The 18860-nt window shown below is 38.1% G+C and overlaps 1 protein-coding gene across 1 annotated transcript in view; it reads left to right on the top strand.

Moving 5' to 3' along the window:
• The window catches only part of MAML2 (mastermind-like 2 (Drosophila)), a 367926-nt gene that overhangs the window by 337652 nt on the left and 11414 nt on the right, over window positions 1-18860 (top strand). Inside the window, exon 3 of the mRNA XM_011926599.1 lies at window positions 18408-18611. Within this exon, the coding sequence (XP_011781989.1) occupies window positions 18408-18611 (204 nt within the window). The remainder of the gene's footprint in view (window positions 1-18407; window positions 18612-18860) is intronic.

Raw genomic sequence — 18860 nt, 5'->3', positions numbered from 1 at the left:
GTCAAAGTTATAATGGGGTAATATAATTAAGATAGAAATCAGAAGGTTTACAATGATAATGATAACTATAATTGGTTTGGTCTTTTAAGACATATTACAGTTTGCAGTAAGTAGATCATTCCCAAAGTTCCAAATTATTCCTGATTCAGTTCATAGAACTGCAGCTCTCTAAGGAACATCTTTTCATAATCCACACCTTATAAATCCTGTTAGGCCTGATCGTTTTTTTATCCTTGACCATAGATATTTACATTAAGGAATACATGACCTTTTTGTAAAATTGGTTCTTGAACAGATGTCCTTGGGCAACGTTTCTAGTAGCTGGCCTAAAATCCTAGGGCTGGGGGAAAACGTATCAAAGTAAATCACTCTCTACACAACATTGTGAATTATTATTTGCATTTAGATAGAAACACTACAGCCCTCCTTTACTGTAACAAATGTTTACAGGTAAGTAACTGTACTTTTCCTGGCTTCCCTAAGAAGTGAAGATACATATCAATGCTTACATTGTTTTCTTCTACCCTCTGAAGAGCAGTGTAGTAAGTAGTAAGCACACGGTTGGTTCTGCTAACGTTAGATTTGACTGGAAGTTATTCACCACATACCAATAGTCTCTCTTTGATTTCTTTTGTAAATAACAAATATAGTTACATTACTGAAATAAACTAAATTATTCAGATCTTCAGTGCTTTCCCTATATATAAAAAAGAAACCAATCCACTTTCTCTTATGACCAGGACCAAGTTAAATTCAAAGATTAGCACCTTCCTGGTATAGAAAGCAATAGTAGGGTGTTTGAATGGATGGCATATTATCTGGGGAAAAACCATGAACCCAGCTGTCAGATCAAGGTGAAGAAAACATGTGAGAAAATATTTAGATTTAATTAAGATGTAAAGGAACAGTTGCAGCACTGAGGTGCAGAAGGACTGCTATACATGCTAATGGCCATCTTTAGCCTTAAGTGATTAAAGGAACTGAATTGTCCTTCCTTCCATATGACCTATATGGCTAGTCAATTGCACATTAATATTACATCTAACAATATTATTTTGCCTCCAAAGAACTCAAAATACTTTCATTTAGTTAACTCTCAAAATATTTATTAACATACCACCTTCCCCAAATGAAGTACTGTTGCTTGCCCAATACCTTGAAAAAAGCAACTTTTAAAAATGATGCTAGAATCTCAGTGGTGTCAATACAAAACTGTGTCTTCAAGAAGAAAACTGAAGTGAATACCTGGCAAGGGTTAGATAAATATGATGAACTTCAACCAAAAATCTATCAAGGAAATCATCTCCTGGGATGAGATAATCAAGCTGTTCTTTTTATACCAAAACAGCTAGTTGACTCCATTAGTTTAGTTAAATAATTTTTAGGCCAATTATTTGGCAACATGTACATGAAGCAAATAGTTGACTGATTTTAAATTTCCATGATATTCATTGGTGTGGCATTTCTCATGCTTGGCCCAAGTTCTGTTAACTTTATGGAGAAGAAGGCAGTTTTTAAAATTTGTTTTTGTTTTTCTTCTGAGGATGGCTAGATAACAATATTTTCAAATTCTAAGGAGGATCTAATTGGCTCCAATTTAGTCACAGTTTTGATTTAAATATTTAGAAATGTTCAGATATGTACTCAATGAACTGTTATTTGGATCCAGCCAGCAGCTGAAAAGTTGTTCCAGTCCCAAATGTATATCATTTTTAAAAAGCACCACACGAATCTGGAAAGTACAAAATAATGTAAACATTGGTAACTGCACAATATATCAGTCTCCCTTCCTGCATTCTCTCCTGATCAGCAGTGAGGAACATAAGCCGCAAATGTTTACCAAATTGAAAAATCACTGGACAGTTATGTTCAAATCAAGGATCTGGTTTCAGTTACAAGTAACAGAATCCAATACAACCAACCTACCCAAATTGCTGAGGAAAAAAAAAGGTTAAAAGTTCATGTAAATCTGTGTGTGATGAATTTACATTCAAGGTTTTCATCACAAATGAAAAGGTTTATATATTATTTTGAACTGACAGTAATAAGTATTCCCAGGTAAGACATGTTTTTATATGATATGTAATGTTGATATTTGTCATTTCACTGAAAATTTTTTATATACATGTTACTTTCTTAATAATATCTAAATAATTATAAATAATGTTATAAATGAAGTTTATCTGATTTTCAAGTAATTATTTAGTTTTTACTTAACAACAAATATATACTTAATGTGGACTTTCGGTCAGGCTTGTATATTCTAATAGGAGTGCATAACTGAATAAAGCAGTTCATGTCCTTAAAATAACCACTGTGTAGTAAAAGAAAACATCCATGTAAATAAATAATTGATATATTATTTAGCAGATAAATGCAAGATACAGTCATATCTTGTCTGGCAGGATCCAAGTGATATCAGTTACCCATTTTGGAAAGGTGCCAAGATAGACCTGCCTTATTTTGAATTTTCTATTTTGATGAATTAATGTAAAGAGTCATTCTGTTAACCCAAAGATATACTAGAAATCTTTATAGAAGAAGAAAAATCATTAAAAATGATTGATATCGGCCGGGTGCGGTGGCTGACGCCTGTAATCCCAACACTTGGGGAGGTAGAGGTGGGCGGATCACGAGGTCAGGAGATCAAGACCACCCTGGCCGACATGGTGAAACCCCATCTCTACTAAAATACAAAAAAAAATTAGCTGGGCGTGGTGGCGGGCGCCTGTAGTCCCAGGTACCCGGGAGACTGAGGCAGGGGAATCACTTGAACCCGAGAGGCGGAAGTTGTAGTGAGCCGAGATCGCGCCACTGCACTCCAGCCGGGTGACAGAGTGAGAATGCGTCTAAAAAGAAACCAAAAAACAAAAAACAAAAAAAAAGATTGATATCTAGAAATAATTTAGTCTTACTAGTCTACCTAGTCTTTGTAATTCCAAACAGAAAGAAACATTAAAATACTTGTGTGTGTGTGTGTGTGTGTGTGTGTGTGTGTGTGTGTGTGTGTGTGTGTAAGATACTCCTGGCCAGGCGTGGTGGCTCACGCCTGTAATCTCAGCACTTTGGGAGGGCGAGGCACGTGGATCACCTGAGGTCAGGACTTCAAAACCAGCCTGCCCAACATGGCGAAACCCCATCTCTGCTAAACATACAAAAAATTAGGCAGGCCTGGTGGCACGTGCCTGTAATCCCACCTTCTCGGGAGGCTGAAGCAGGAGAATCACTTGAATCTGGGAGGCAGAGCTTGCAGTGAGCCGAGATCGTGCCACAGTACTCCAGCCTGGGCAACAAGAACAAAAAAAAAAAAAAAAAAGAATACTCCTAATCTTACTGCTCAACAGAATTAATAAAAAATTTAGGTACTGTTTTCTATGTTCATAGTCACAGAGTAGCATCAGATCTGGCAGTAATTGTACCACTTATTTGATCAATGTAGACAGACAAAATAATGAAACCAAAAAAAAGTTGACTTTCCTCATTTCTCTCCACAGTAGACTTTTCATTTAAGGTTATCATTTTTCTAAAACATCATTTTGGTACCCTGCAGATCAAAGTGTGTTTATATAGTTTGCATAAATAAGATTTGGTAAATAACTTGATTTTCTGGGAATTGATCCAAGTGAAACCTCTAATCTTTTGAAGTTCATCCCTTAGTGATTCTTAGGGAGAACTCAGCTTTTTTGAAGTCCCACTGAAGTATTTAGTGGCTTGCTTTGCTAATCTGAGAGAGACTTCATAGCTACATTTAACAGAGAACACATGGCTCCTTTTCTAATGTCCTTTCTGGCCATTATAATAGTACATTCAAAAAAAAGCAATCATGTCACATTACACTAGACAAACACATTGGAAGATGTTGACCACAGTCACTATATTTTATTTGTGCACCTAGATTTCCATGTCTAATAGACAACCTGTAATAACCGAGACATTCTCTCATTTTTCATGAGAAAAAATATGTCAAAATTTGTAGGTTACTTTGTAGGTTAATACATTTTGTATATTTTAGTGAAGAATGGAGAGATTCAAAGCATAAAAATTATCTCTAGCAAAATATTTTGTATTCTTTTTATGGTATTAGGGAAAAATATGAATCTTTTGGTAGAATTAGTTGAGAAAAGTCAGAACTTATTACCAGAGCTGTATAATTCTACCCTATGCCTTGAAAATCCAGTCCAGAATTCAGTCTAATATATTTATTCAACATTTCCATTCCCAAGCTTCAGTGTATTTACTTCAAATGTCATCAGAAGACAACCAGCTTGATCCCCCACTCTCCACCCTCAATTGAATCAATCTATTATTTGTTCAGTATAGAGGCAAAATCTTTGCATGTCTTGTTGATAGGTTGTATTTTTGAATCAATGAAAAAAGAAATCAAATTATTTCATTACAGTGGTAATTATTTTTCCTTCAATTAAATAAAAATGGAATTTCAACTATTCTAGCACTAGAATGGAGTTGAGAAATTGTAGTCTAAGTTCCATATCTTAAAGTTGGAGAAAGCAAGGCCTAGATAAGACATAAGGGAAGACTGAAAAATTTTAAAGATTTGCAGTTCACATAAGACGGATTTCTAGAAGAATCAATTAAATGTCAGTATATGTGATAAGAAGAAGTAAAAATTGTCAGAGGAGATAATAGTTAAAATAAATACTAGCGTTTCTTGGAAACTGTCTTGTTCATTTGTGCTGCTGTAACAAAATACCACAGAATGGGTAATTTATAAAGAACAGAAATGTATTTCTCACTGTTATGGAGGCTGTGAAGTCCAAGATCAATGCACTGGCATTGGTGTCTGGTGAGGGCCTGTTCTATTGATTAGGTGCCTTCTCATGGTGGCATTCTTCCATGGTGGTAGGTACAAGGGCAAAAAGGAACTGAACTCATTTTCTCAATCCCTTTTCCCTCTCAAGAGGCAGAGCCCTCATGACTTGATCACCTCCCATAAGGGCCCATCTCTTGTGCCACCACCCTGAGGATTAAGTTTCAACAGGAATTTTGGAGGAGACACCATTATTAAAACCATAGCAAACACCTCATAGGGGCCAGAGACTGTGTCACATATTTTATTTACATGATGTTATTCAAGCCATGCAATTCCATGAGGAAGGCACTATTATTTATTCCATAATAGACAAGAAATCAAAACATACAAAGTTGTATAATTTGCCCAAGAAAAACAATTAATAAATTATGAAGCAAATATTTACAAACAGACATTCTAACTACAAAAGCTACATTTTTTTTTCATCATTACAATATATTGTCATGGGATATCACATGAGACATGTGAGAATTTTCTTAGATTTCACATTTTGCTCTCTTGAAGAGTATAGCAAGCAGCTAAGAGTAGTCTATACAATTTTCATTAAGGTGAAATTCCAGAGACAAAATTACATAATGGGTTTTTTATTCCCAAAGGAAAGATCTTATATTTTTTATAGACTATAAGAAGCTATCTTTGGAAATCAATTTTTTTATTCCAGATTTGTTTCATGTATAATTTGGCCATCGTTTTGATTTAAGAGCTAATCCTTTAAAAGGGATTTTCTTTCTTTGGAATTGTGGTATCATTTACCCCTTCTTTAGTCTTCATCACTACTTGTTTACTGAATTGCCTTTATTTTTAATGAGAACAGAAAATGTTGATAACTTGTTCTATCCAAAACCATAATACTTTCCAAACATTTCTAGAGGAATGCACAATTTTAGGATATAAAACTAGTTTCTAATGTATATCCTTTTGAAATGAATGCTTTTCTAAAGAGAAAGTATAGGCCTGATATACAACATACCAAAGAGAAAAGAAAAGCGGAGGGATAGTTTATTCAACTCATATAATAAACTCAACAAAAGATAAAATTACTCTTAAATACAATTTCCTAATCTTATTTTAGTTGGTAGAGGCAGTGGTGATAATGCTCAGCTATTACTAAGTTTAAGTGAGAATATTTCTGGATAATTATTGTTTGTTGATTTATTACTAATATTACTATAAATACCATGCTACCATCACTATCTGATGATCAGAAATTGTATATTATTTAATCTAATACCTTGTATTATATGTATGATATTCAGAAAATTTATATGATATTCAATTAATATCAAATTGACTTAAGTATAGATATTAATATTTGTTTTGAATCTGTTGTATACCAGATACTTCACTTACTTTATGCTATTTGTTCTTAATCATCATTGGAGGTAAAATTTATTAAATATTACCCCTATGCAACTTAGAAAAAAGCAGAGTTGGAATTTGAACCCAGGTCTGTCTGATCCCAGAACCCACCTTTCACTATTGCTGCCTACTCACTGAAATCGCTTTTTGAACAGAGGGATTTTTAAATGTATATATATTTTGCCTATTATCTTATTTACTAAGCTCAATAACCTTTAAAGTACTCTTGATTTTAAAGACATACATGTGGGGAAAAAAGACAAGTTCTGTAACTTGTATCTCCTTATCTTTAAAATGTGAATAATAATTAAAACAGAACTATTGTGGGGACTCATTAAGATAATAAATGCAGGCCCTCAACACATGGCTTGGCATTTATCTTTCAAAAACTGAGAAGTATTAATACTAGTAGAACTCTTACTCCATTAGTGTGCCTTCTCCCTGCCTTCCAACACATGCACATCATCTTCCTCATCATCCCCATCATCTTTCTCATTATCCCCATCGTCCTCCTCATCATCCCAATCATCCTCCTCATCATCCCCATCATCTTCTTCATCATCCCCATCATCCTCCTCATCATCCCCGTCGTCCTCCTCATCATCCCTGTCGTCCTCCTCATCATTCCCATCCTCCTCCTCCTCATCCCCATCGTCCTCCTCATCATCCCCTTCCTCCTCATCATCCCCGTCGTCCTCCTCATCATCCCCGTCTTCTTCCTCATCATCCCTGTCTTCTTCTTCATCCTCCCCATCATCCTCCTCATCATCCCCATTGTCCTCATCATCCCCGTCATCCTCATCATCATCCCCATCATCCTCCTCATCATCCTCATCATCCCCGTCGTCCTCTTCATCATCCCCATCGTCCTCCTCATCATTCCCGTCATCTTCCTCATCATCCCTGTCATCCTCCTCATCATCCTCATCATCCCCATCCCCCTCCTTATCATCCCCATCCTCCTCCTTATCATCCCCATCCTCCTCCTTATCATCCCCATCCTCCTCATCCCTGTCATCCTCATCATCCCCGTCATCCTCCTCATCATCCCCATCATCTTCCTCATCCCCATCGTCCTCCTCATCATCCCCGTCATCCTCATCGTCCCCGTCTTCCTCCTCATCATCCTCGTCATCCTCATCATCATCTCCGTCATCCTCTTCATCATCTCTGTCATCCTCCTCATCATCTCCATCATCTTCCTCATCATCACTGTCGTCCTCCTCATCATCCTTGTCATCCTCATCATCATCCCCATCCTCCTCATCATCCCCATGATCCTCCTCATCATCCCTATCCTCCTCATCATTCCCATCCTCATCATCCTCATCCTCCTCATCATCATCCCCGTCATCCTCATCATCATCCTCGTCATCCTCATCATCACTGTCGTCCTCATCATCATCCCCGTTGTCCTCTTCATCATCCCCGTCATCCTCCTCATCTCCGTCATCCTCCTCATCCCCATCATCTTCCTCATCATCCCCATCATCATCTTCATCAGCCCTGTCATCATTATCGTCATTGTCATCAAGATCTCCATCATCATTCACCACTAACTTTTCTTTCCTAAGACATTCTATTTGCTAAGGGCCCTTCTAAGGTGGCACACCCATAAAAACAACATTGGCTTCAAAAATGTTGCACAACCTTTGCCTTTCTCCCCTACTTTGGTTTTCCAGTTGCCTTTGGAAAGAGCCAACATTTTCAGCCCATGTGCCTCACAGCAGAAAGTTCTGTCCTCATTTTTTTCCTTCACATTGCTTCTTCAATCATTCATGTATTTTTAATTCAGAAAACATCTATGGAGAGTCTGCTATGCCCTGGGAATTTCACAATGAACATGTCCCAGCCTTTGAAGCACTTAAAATGGGAGAGAGGTATAAGCAAATGAGCAATTATGATATAGAGTGACAAAGGCTGCCTAATAGGCCAGTAATGGGTCTTACAAAAGCACAGGAGAAGGGCACCTAACTCAGTTCTAGACAATCAGAGAAGACTTCCTGAAAAAAAATTACATCTGAGTTGAGCCCAGAAAAAAAAGGATGTTCACCTGGTAGGAAGAGGCAGAGAAAGAGTGTTCCAGACAGAGAGGATATGACCATATACAAAAATTTGGAGAAGAGAAACAACTCTGTGGGTTTGGAGAACTGCATGTAGTTTAATATCACTATAGTATAGAGTGAGGAAAGGTTGTGTTGAGAGAGAATACTGGAGAAAGATGCAGAGGCCAGATCATGGAAGGCCTTATATACCATTCTTGGGAGTTAGGACGTGATCCCAAAGCTAGTGAGGAGCTATGTATGATTTTAAACTGGGAGTATAGTGTAGAGGCTGTATCCAAGGGAAAAATCATTTTATTACTTTCATAAATACCAGCATTAGCGGTGGGGAGTGAGGGAGGTTGAGTTCTCAACCTGAGCTCTATGGATAGTCTGTGGATGTTTAGAGAATTTGTAAACTCCCTGAAATTGTAGACAAAAGTATTAGTTGTATGTGTGTTTGGGGGATGGGAAGAGACACAGAATCCATAGCTATGTAAAATCCTCAAAAGGAACTATGATCCAAATCAATGTTTGAAACCATTGCTCTACAGGCAGAAAGCTGAAAGCTAACTTATAGAACAGAAATTTGAAATCTGCCACAAAGAGTCCTTCTAAAGTTGAAGAATTTCTGTTTTAAGAAAAATTTCTCATTCCTTCCCCTGAGTTACCAAACTCTTCCCACTCCACCCTGACCCACTGACGTTTTGTTCCTGGCCACTCTCCCACTGAAGGCTGCTTTCTCACTCATGGAGCTGGTCTCTGTGCCAACCCATAATACGTGTCCACCCCAGAGGCTAAGAATAGACACAGTGTCCTGGTGACTTAAAAATTGGTTAATATCTGAAGAATAACTCTATAGTGACTATAAAATTCATTCTAATCATTTGAAATAAACAGATTATAAACATATGATTGGGGTTTCTCTGCAGGGTGCAGGAGAAGGTACTGAGCAAATAAAGAAAATTCCCTATTAAATAGAAGGGGAAAGCAGCTACTATTCACAATTGTGAAGGGGAAAGAAGAATACTAAACCAAATACTTTCCTCTGTTTTTTCAAGCTTGACCTTCATCTCCACCACCCAATCTCTCACCCCCAATAAGTTATATCAGATAAGCTACAATTCTTTCAAGCAAATAGACTTTGTTCTGTTTATTTCTTCTTAATGTATTTTCCCAGATTTGGGATCTGTGTTCCTCATCTCTCAGTTAGGTTTGTGGTCTTGTGCAAGTCAATTCCTTAAACTTTCTGGGCTGCGTCTTCATCTGTAAAATAAAGTTGGATGAAAGTTGCTTTTTAGTTCCTGCTGTGTGTAATGGTTACTAAAGTGGAAAGCTATTGTAAAGAGATTTTGTGATAAATATTTCTTGTTTTCAATTTGCCAGTTATCTCAAAGGATTGCTGTGTACTTCATCTAAGGCATTTTTAAAATGTAATGTAAATGACCAAAGTACCTTGCATTATTTGTCCAATACAGCCAACTATAGCAAGGGTCAAGAAACTTTTTCTGTAAAGGGCCAGGTAGCAAGTATTTTAGGCTTTGTGTGCCATAGGTCTCTGGCACAACTATTCAACTCTGGTATTATAGTGGGAAAGCAGCCACAGGCATATGAATGAGTGTGTATGGCTGTATTCCAATAAAATTTTATTTACCAAAAATGGTGGCAGGCTGGATTAGGCCATCATGTCATAGTTTGCTGACCCTTGAAATAGAAGACTGGAAGATCTGGTTACCTGAAGATAGGAGGGTTTCATCCCTTCAGTCTTTTCTGTTTACAAGCTGTTTCCTGGATGATTTCCTGACAATTGTTTTGTTGTCATTGTTGTTGTCATTGTTGTGTTAAATAACAACTGCTCAATTATTTTGGCCACCCACAACCACCTCACTGTTAATGCCCCAAATAAATAACTTTGAGTGAGTGGGTCTGCCAGCTTATTGGGAATCTGAAACAGTTGAGACAACTTGTTTTTTAGGCACAGAGATAAATAAATGGCTTCATCAGGAGACAGTTCTGAAGATGAATAGCCGAAAGGAACAGTTGAGCAGTTAGTTCATTGGGACAGGGAAAGAAAGACAAAAAGAGGGAAAGAGAGAAGGGGGTAGGGAGAAGAAAGATTGATTGAATAGCAAACCAGTTTGTGAGATCTACTGTACAGACTTGCCCAGCTGGGTATTTTATCTTGAATTTGTTTTGCAAATTGCAGATGCCTAGCTCTAGAAGCCAAGAAAAAGAAAAGGCAGTCATCCCACGCCAAAATACTCTCATGGATCTCAAGTAATTTACATTACTTCATTTTTGTGGGGGGGAAATCATTGTACAGTCCCCTTCCAAAATAAGTGAAGAGGAACAGAGAGCTATTTTACTCAACTGCCTAGAACAAGACAAATATTTTGTAGAGCTTTTTTTTTTTTAATTAAGAGAACAATACCTGCCCGGTAACTTTGCCTATGTTGTGAATGTTACTGTGTCACTGTTCAGCCCACAAAACTGCTTTAACTGTAAAACTGACTGAATCCAATGAGTCTTACTATTTCTTTATATACTTCAATGAAACCAGGGATATTTTGTACCCCATTCTACGTTTTGCTGAGATCAGTCCTGCCTGACAGAGTCCTTACAATTCCATTGAAATGAAAGAAAGAAGTAGTCCCAATGATTTTATTAGTGAATATCTTTTTTAAAGATCTCTCACATATTGACCATGATTTACAGAGACGCTTTATCAAAGTAACACCCAGTAGGCAGGCCTGTCTTCTGCTTTTGGTTATTGAGATTTACAAGATTTTCTTCACACATACTATTTCTTTAAAAATTTATCCCAGAAAATTTAAAGAAAAGGGTAGTGGTGAATTCACTGGTAGAAGGCTGGGACAGTGGGGTTTGTTCTTAATTTTTTAATCTGTACTTTTTTTCAAAAGGACTTCAAACTGCCTTTGAGAGAAACACAATTAATACAAAGGACAGGTAATTTGTCTTCTAAGGGAAAAGAGTACCCATTTGAAAGAGTTCATGTGGGTCCTAATTGTCTCCTGGGTTTGTAGACATAGTTTACAACCTCAGTGAGCTAGTACTTCCCATGGTGATCCATAAACTAGATATTAAACGAATGAAGTAAAAAATTGGGGAAAGCATTTTTAACCAGATTTTTTTTCCATAAGTTAAAACATGCATCCAGCTTCCTGTGAACTTACTTAACTTGTGAGCATGTTTTATTTGCCTCAAGCTAAAAGATTCGGTCATCATATACCTGATTTACCAAATGGTCTCCTAACATCCTTGAGACCATTCTCGGAAATAAATCATCCATCAGTAGCACAGTTGGAAAACTTAAAAGTATAGTCAGGTGGCAGGATTTTCCAGCAGGCTGCATGAACTTTGTTACCCTCCTAATATAGGACTGCCCACAATCCAGGGTGTGACTAAGACTATCTCCTCTCCTTGGAGGTAAAAGCCTTGTAAACAAGAACTGTGTCCAAATTATCTTCATTTCTCTAGCACCTGGTGAAACACCTGGGACATAGGTTATACTTAGTCAGTATCTGCTTTTTTAGAAAATAAGTGAATGAATGAAACCCATCATGTCAAAAGCATTTTCTTCGCTCAGATACTGTTAAGAATAGCAGCTTGGAGTTCTGAAGAGCATTCCAAATAATACATCAAGAATGTTTCTGTAATTTTAGCAGAGGTTGAATGATCATTTGCTAGGGATGTGGTAGAAGAAAGTACAGTTTGGAGATTTGGACTAGAATGGACAGGTAAGGAGGTTGGGTAGGTAGATCGATGGATGGGATGGATAGATAGATAGATAGATAGATAGATAGATAGATAGATAGATAGATAGATAAAAGCTTTGCTATATAGGGAAGCTTTTGCTATATAAAGAGTCTAGTATCTGTATAGACTATGAGTCCAAAATTCTTGAGTATAGCAGTTCGATCAAGAATATCTAGCATCTTCTTAAATGGCAGATGAGGATGGAAACATTTTTTTAAAAATATGTGAATGTATTATGAGATCTTCACTACTGCTTTGAGATAATTTTAAAACATTCTCAGAGTAAAAGAGCAGAGATGAGATGACTAAATACTAGCAGTGGTTAGGGACAGAGCAGTGAATTTCTAATGACAGGGCCAAAGACTTAGAGGAAGAAGATGCTCACCAGCGGGACTTAGAGTGAGCTCAGGACCACTTGTGTGCAGCTGAGAAACATTGAAATGAAGATCTCAAATGCTTTTTGATTGGGATGGCATCTTGAGAAAAAGATGTATCCCACTAAGAGATTGTGATTCTAAAACTCATAAAAATGTCGTTTGTTTTAGGTTCATAAGAAGTCCTTTTAGTATCTTTTTACTGCTTTCCCCAAGGCCCAGAAGAATGCATGATGTGCAGTAGATGCTTAATAAATACTTGTTGAATTAATGAATAAGAGTGCAGTGAGGGTAATAATTCTAAAGACAGATTGATTGATAGAACCTTATTAAAAGAATACAAATATATTTTCATTGGTCTGGCAGTCCTGTGCTGGGTTAAAACAAGGACCAAGAAGTTTTATCCATACTTAAGCACTAGCATGCTACACTATCTCAGGCACTAACACTATAAAAAGACTTTAAAATCTCTAATGCACACGCACACACACACTCACAAACGTGGAAAACTATCTAGAAGTGCACAATAAATACACATTACTGTACACTCATAATTGATTTAAAACCCAGGAGGCTTGGATCCAAAACCTATTTTGTAGGTTAGAACCAAACACTATACTTTTGTAGGTAAAAACGGAAAAAGAACATGTAAAATGAAAGATCATGAAAGTTCATGATTTGAACCAGTCATTGACTATTCCTTGCTGCCAAATCAATCTTTAACTACGGTTCCTCTAGAAAACTGGGTTTGCTATCATGTGAAGGACTACATTGATGGAAATAGCCTAATTCTTTCACAATCACACACACACATGCATGCACACAGGCACACATACTCTCATCTATCAGCTGAGAATGTGCCATTTTTACCAAGGCCTTCATATGCACTTCAGGAGAAAATGTGTGTCGGGGAAAAACCAGATGATTTCTATTAAGTTCTACATGGGTTGAATTTAAGGCAAAGAGTGAGGCTGAGTATGAAAATCAAAGCCAATGCATCGAAGCAGATTTTTCTTTCAAACTATTTTATGTACTAAAGTTTGCACAACGTGTTGGCAATGACAGCAAGCTTGTATAAGGAGGTGTTTTGTGTTTTACAGCAAACATAAGGGCAAAAAAAAAATGCAAGAGCAGCCAAATATTACTTCAATCATGAATTCAAAGAATGTATGTAGTAGGTACGTGGTAAAACCCATGAGCTAGGAACTATAAGATTTTTAAAAATTTTACAAAATCCCAAGAAAGAGTTTATCTCTTATTCTTTCCTCCATACCAGGGCACCTCCCTTCACCCCAGCACTAGTTTCAAATTTGGAAAACCCTTCAGACCTTAAGGGAAAAGGGTCCCAAGGTATCTTTTGGCACCATGAAGAAAAGAAATTACATTTAGCACAGTCTATCTGTTTGATTAGAGAGAGAAAGAGACATAGTTACATTTTCCTGGCATGCAGATCTTTTATAAATCTTAGAAAAGGGTGGTTTTCCAGACTTCTCTGGAAGTTATTTTGGAGTTCATCAATTCTGCCAGCATTGAGCACTCTGTCTACCTCTTTTCTTTCTCCTCATTTTCCCCATTTCTAAATACATTTTGGTCTGTAGAAAATGAAAACCTGCCTAGCACAGAGTAGACATTCAGTATACTTTGTCAAATTCATTAATGGATTGATGGATTCATGGGTGACTAGGCATCAGGTGATCTGAGATTGATTGAATGATTGATTTTTCCTTCAACTTTTAATTTCGTGGGTACATGTGCAGGATGTGCAGGTTTGTTACATAGGTATATGTGTGCCGTGATCTGAGTTTTAATCTTAAGACACTAGTAGGTGTCATACCACCTAATGGAAATGATTGCTTTTTGTTATCATAACTTTGGGTGAGTGGATATGTGGAGTGTGTGGTATGTGTAGCTTATCTTCCCAGATAAACTGTATGCCAGAGATCTTAAACTCAAATGGCCTACATGGACCAGGCAAGTGATAGAAATGAGGAAAATGGGTGGGTATAATAAAGTAAGGAGTAGTAGAGGCTGCTGTGGCCAACTGGAGAGAACAAAGAGCAATTTGTGTTTCAAACACAATGGGGGCCAAACACACCACATCTGTAGTCCAGGTACACGTACAGTGTGAGCTCCTTCACAAGACTCATTGGATATAAAACATCTCTCTAATATTTAAAAATACAGAAATAACAAAATAATAATAGTTAAAGTGTATCAAACATCTCTACTAAGTCCTTGGTACTGTTCTAAAATTCATCTTGTCAAATTTTAGGTAATTAATATATTACCTTTATGTTGCAAATGAGGAAACTAAGGCATGGTACTTAGTAAATGTACATGATTGCACTATGCATAAATAATTGGATGTTAAGAGAATAAAAACCAGAACAGCAAAGAGCAAAGTTAACAGAGAACTGAGCTGAGCCCCCAAGCAAGAAGAAAGAAGCATACCCCAAAAGACAGCCCATCAGAGAATGATACCCCACCCATCTTCTGGCATCTTCAAGTAGGAGGATGAAGGTAATTTCCCAAATCCCTGGGTGGTTCATAATCTGCAATATAACTGAGACCTCTACATTTCGGAGAGACCTGACACAGAATGGCTTTCTGTAGTCTGCGAGTTCTATCTCCTTTGTTTCACAATGAAAACAAATGGAAACAGACTATTGTTCCTATGTGTAGAAATAACTTTAATAATTATGAGCAGCTATTGTTTAGTAATAGGTATTGGATTATCTCCCCTAATTCTTGTAGGGAACCTGTGACATCCATACTGTTATTATTTCCTTTTTACAGATAAGAAAACTGAGGCTTAGAGAGGTGAATTAACTTCTGCCACATCACACAACTAAGTGTCAGAACTGGGATATGAACCAAGGTGGACTTATCTCCAGAGCTTATGATCTCGTCCATTGCAGGGCAAGGAAAAGAAGACGAAAAGAAAAGTGTTTTGAATTTTTCTACCTATGCTTGTCAGCTACTTCCAAAACCAAACCAAAACAAACAAAAGAAACCACAAAATCTTATTTTGAAAGTCTTCTGTAAAACTCCAAACTATATCAAAGAAAAGAGCAGACTCTTTCTATTCTTGTTCAAGTGGAGAGTAGAAAGCAAACTACCATTTCCAATACATTCTCTCCCACCTTGATGTCTTCCCCCACCACTTCCAGCTGTCTTTACGCTTCCCTGATCCTGCCTCTTTCCCCCGTCACAGGCTCTGCTTCCCTGTCCTTAGTCAGGGTGCACCCAAAGGCCCAGTTCCCAATCCTCCATGTATTTCTCCTCCTTTTGCCCTCCGAAACACTTAGCTCACAGATCCTCATCTCCTGCTGTTCTGTCAATGACTCTTAAGTGCTTGTCTCCAAGCCCACGTTCCTAGTGGCTTATAGAACACAGGGGGTGAAACTTCTCCAAAATTCATGATGGATTTAAAGTTGAAAGAACTGACTGGTCATAGGGGTGTAAATATATTAGAGGATGGTTTCCTTAAGCTGCTTCAAGGGTGTACCTCAGAGATGGCTGTAATTATTTTTTACTAACTGGTGAAGGGATCTCCCCACCCTGTCCTCACTCCCCTGTCCTTCTCTCCAACACACTTCCTTCCACCTTCCTGACCTGAGGGTGCTCAACCCTGGGAAGAGTGCTGCATGAACTGAGGGGTTGGCCCAGGTTTAAAGTACAAAAATCTTTCTTCTCTATGCCTCCTGTCTCAGGTGACAGGCAGTAAAATATACTGATTGAGAACTAGAGTCATGGGGTCAGACAGACCTGGCTTCAAATCCTCCTCGGCTACTTACAGCTATGTGATCTCTCTGAGCTCAGGTTTCTCATCTGCAAAGTTGGGTTAATAATACAAGTTCTTGCTCATTGTTTTGTTGGGAGGAGTGAAGGAGATAAATCACGTAAAGCACTGACCACAGTGACTGGCTGATAATAAGCCTCAGTGGATGGTCGCCCTTAGGATTATTTTGTAACCCTTTGCTTTTGAGGCAGCTGGTGAGCTCTGTAGCCCCAGAGATTACAAAAGGCCAAGGCTTTCGGAGTGTGGCTTACTTATTTATTTATTTCAGCTTGGCACATAAAGAGAAAGAAATAAAAGAGAAGAGAATTTCCACAAATGGTGTACCTACTACCACTACTCATGTGGTATCATGGGAGTTGCTTTATGGTTTTGTTTGTTTGTTTTTGTTTTGAGACAGAGTTTTGCTCTGTCGCCCAGGCTGGAGTGCAGTGGCACGATCTCAGGTCACTGCAACCTCCGCCTTCTGGGTTCAAGTGATTCTCATGCCTCAGCCTCCTGAGTAACTGGGATTACAGGCATGTGCCACCACACCTGGCTAATTTTCATATTTTTAGTAGAGATGGGGTTTAACCGTGTTGGCCAGGCTGGTCTCAAACTCTTGACCTCAGGTGATCCACCCGCCTCGGCCTCCCAAAGTGCTAGGATTACAGGCATGAGCCACCACACTCAACTGCCTGCTTTATGTTTTTATATCTTGGAACCTCACACAGTTTAGTTGGTGAATGACAGCTGGATTTTTTTTGCTGGGCGTGGTGGTTCATGCCTGTAATACCAGCACTGTGGGAGGCCAAGGATCTAGGATCACTTGAGCCTTTGCGTTTGAGACCAACCTACGCAACATAATAAGACCCTGTCTCTACAAAAAATGTAAACATTAGCCACCCCGTGTCTACAAAAAATGTAAAAATTAGCCAGGTGGTGCACACCTGTGGTCCCAACTACTTAGGAGGCTGAAGTGGGAAGATTGCTTGAACCTGGGCGGTTGAAGCTGCAGTGAGCCATGATTGTGCCACTGCACTCCGGCCTGGGTGACAGAGTGAGACTGTCTCTTAAAAAAAAAGGGAGAGAGTTGGATTGCTTTTGTTTCCATGTATTCAGTGTTTCCCGAAGTGTATTCCCTGGACCAGTGAGTATCAGAATGACCTAAGGAGGTACCCTGATCTATAGCCTCAGAATCCCTGGGACAAGTCCAGGGCATCTACCTTATAAGCTGATTCCCAGATCATTCTAATCAAAGTATAACAATTTTTGACTTATTGTTTATATCATATGATCTAAAATTTGATTTTGCATTTTCTTGTGTTTATACATGTAAGCATTTCTCCCTCACTTGGGTGATAAATTCTCTAAGGTGATAACTATATTTTCTAGTCCTCTTATAACCCTACTAGTGTACTAGTGCAGAGCTCAATCCTAAATACATCACTGGGAATTCATGAGAATATTCAACTGGCTTTAGCTTACTGTCTTGCAGACTCCTGATCTGTCAATGCCAAAAAATTGGTAGAGACCTCAAATTAGAAAGGTAGTTCACCAATACCCAATATTATTTGATATACAATTGAGTTTTTAATCAATATTTTCTCATTATCAGTGTGTCGGGTATTCTTTTACTGAGATTCTTGTGCCAAGATACCTGAATTGTTGACTGGGGAACAAAATTTACAAGTCCCTGAGAAGTGAAGTCCTTTCCAAGTTTGAGTTTATAAAACAGAAACTTACAGGACTTCCTGCCTCTCTGTCACAGAAAGCTGAGAGAAGGCAAAATGCCTTCTGTCTAAAATGGTTTCAACTTTTAAACAAATGAATTAAAACATGATTTTCATTGCAGGATCAGCAATGATACATGCTAACTTTGGGAAATGGAAGGATCTGTTAGGTTAGATGTTTATTCCTGAGAAATTGAGAGGTTTGCCATATGTTTTTATGGTAGTTTTCTTTGAGGTTCCATAAACACCTTCTGGAATGTGGAGGTTCCACCATCAGAGTCCTGTGGGAGCTTTTCCAGTGCCCTAATGTCATTAACTCAGCTGCTTTGGTTGCTGTGATATGCAATTACTTCTTCTACATTTAAAAAGCGATTCTCTGATCTCCAACCCATTTAACCATGTTTGATATTTAATAAGATCAAAAATGTTTGGAATCTGAGTGTATGATCTTTGTGTTACATTTTTCTTTTTTTAATTCACAGTAGCTTTTCCTTCCCCCTTTCTCTTCTTTAGGATCAACACTCTGTGGTAGGCCAGAACACAGGCCCCAGTCCAAGTCCCAACCCCTGCTCAAATCCAAACACTGGAAGTGGTTACATGAACTCCCAGCAATCACTGTTGAATCAGCAATTGATGGGAAAGAAGCAGACTCTACAGAGGCAGATCATGGAGCAGAAACAGCAGCTTCTTCTCCAGCAGCAGATGCTGGCTGATGCGGTAAAACTTTCTCTTAATTTCTACTGAACAGACCTGACCCACCAGAGGGAGTTTATTCTTTTCCATTTATATTTACTGTGCCTACTTATGTGACAGCAACAAAGATATCCCGACTGTAAGAGAGGATAATTCCATACATTTAGTGTACTGCAGGAAGAAAAAACCAAACTTGATTTAACAGCTGCTGGACAGTTGGAATGCATGGCACCTCTGCTAACCAGCCTTGCCCAGCCCAGGAATGTCTAGAAC

This window comes from Colobus angolensis, unplaced genomic scaffold, assembly GCF_000951035.1.
Source record: "Colobus angolensis palliatus isolate OR3802 unplaced genomic scaffold, Cang.pa_1.0 Scaffold7, whole genome shotgun sequence".
NCBI lineage: Eukaryota > Metazoa > Chordata > Mammalia > Primates > Cercopithecidae > Colobus > Colobus angolensis.
This window is presented reverse-complemented; position numbering and strand designations above follow the sequence as displayed.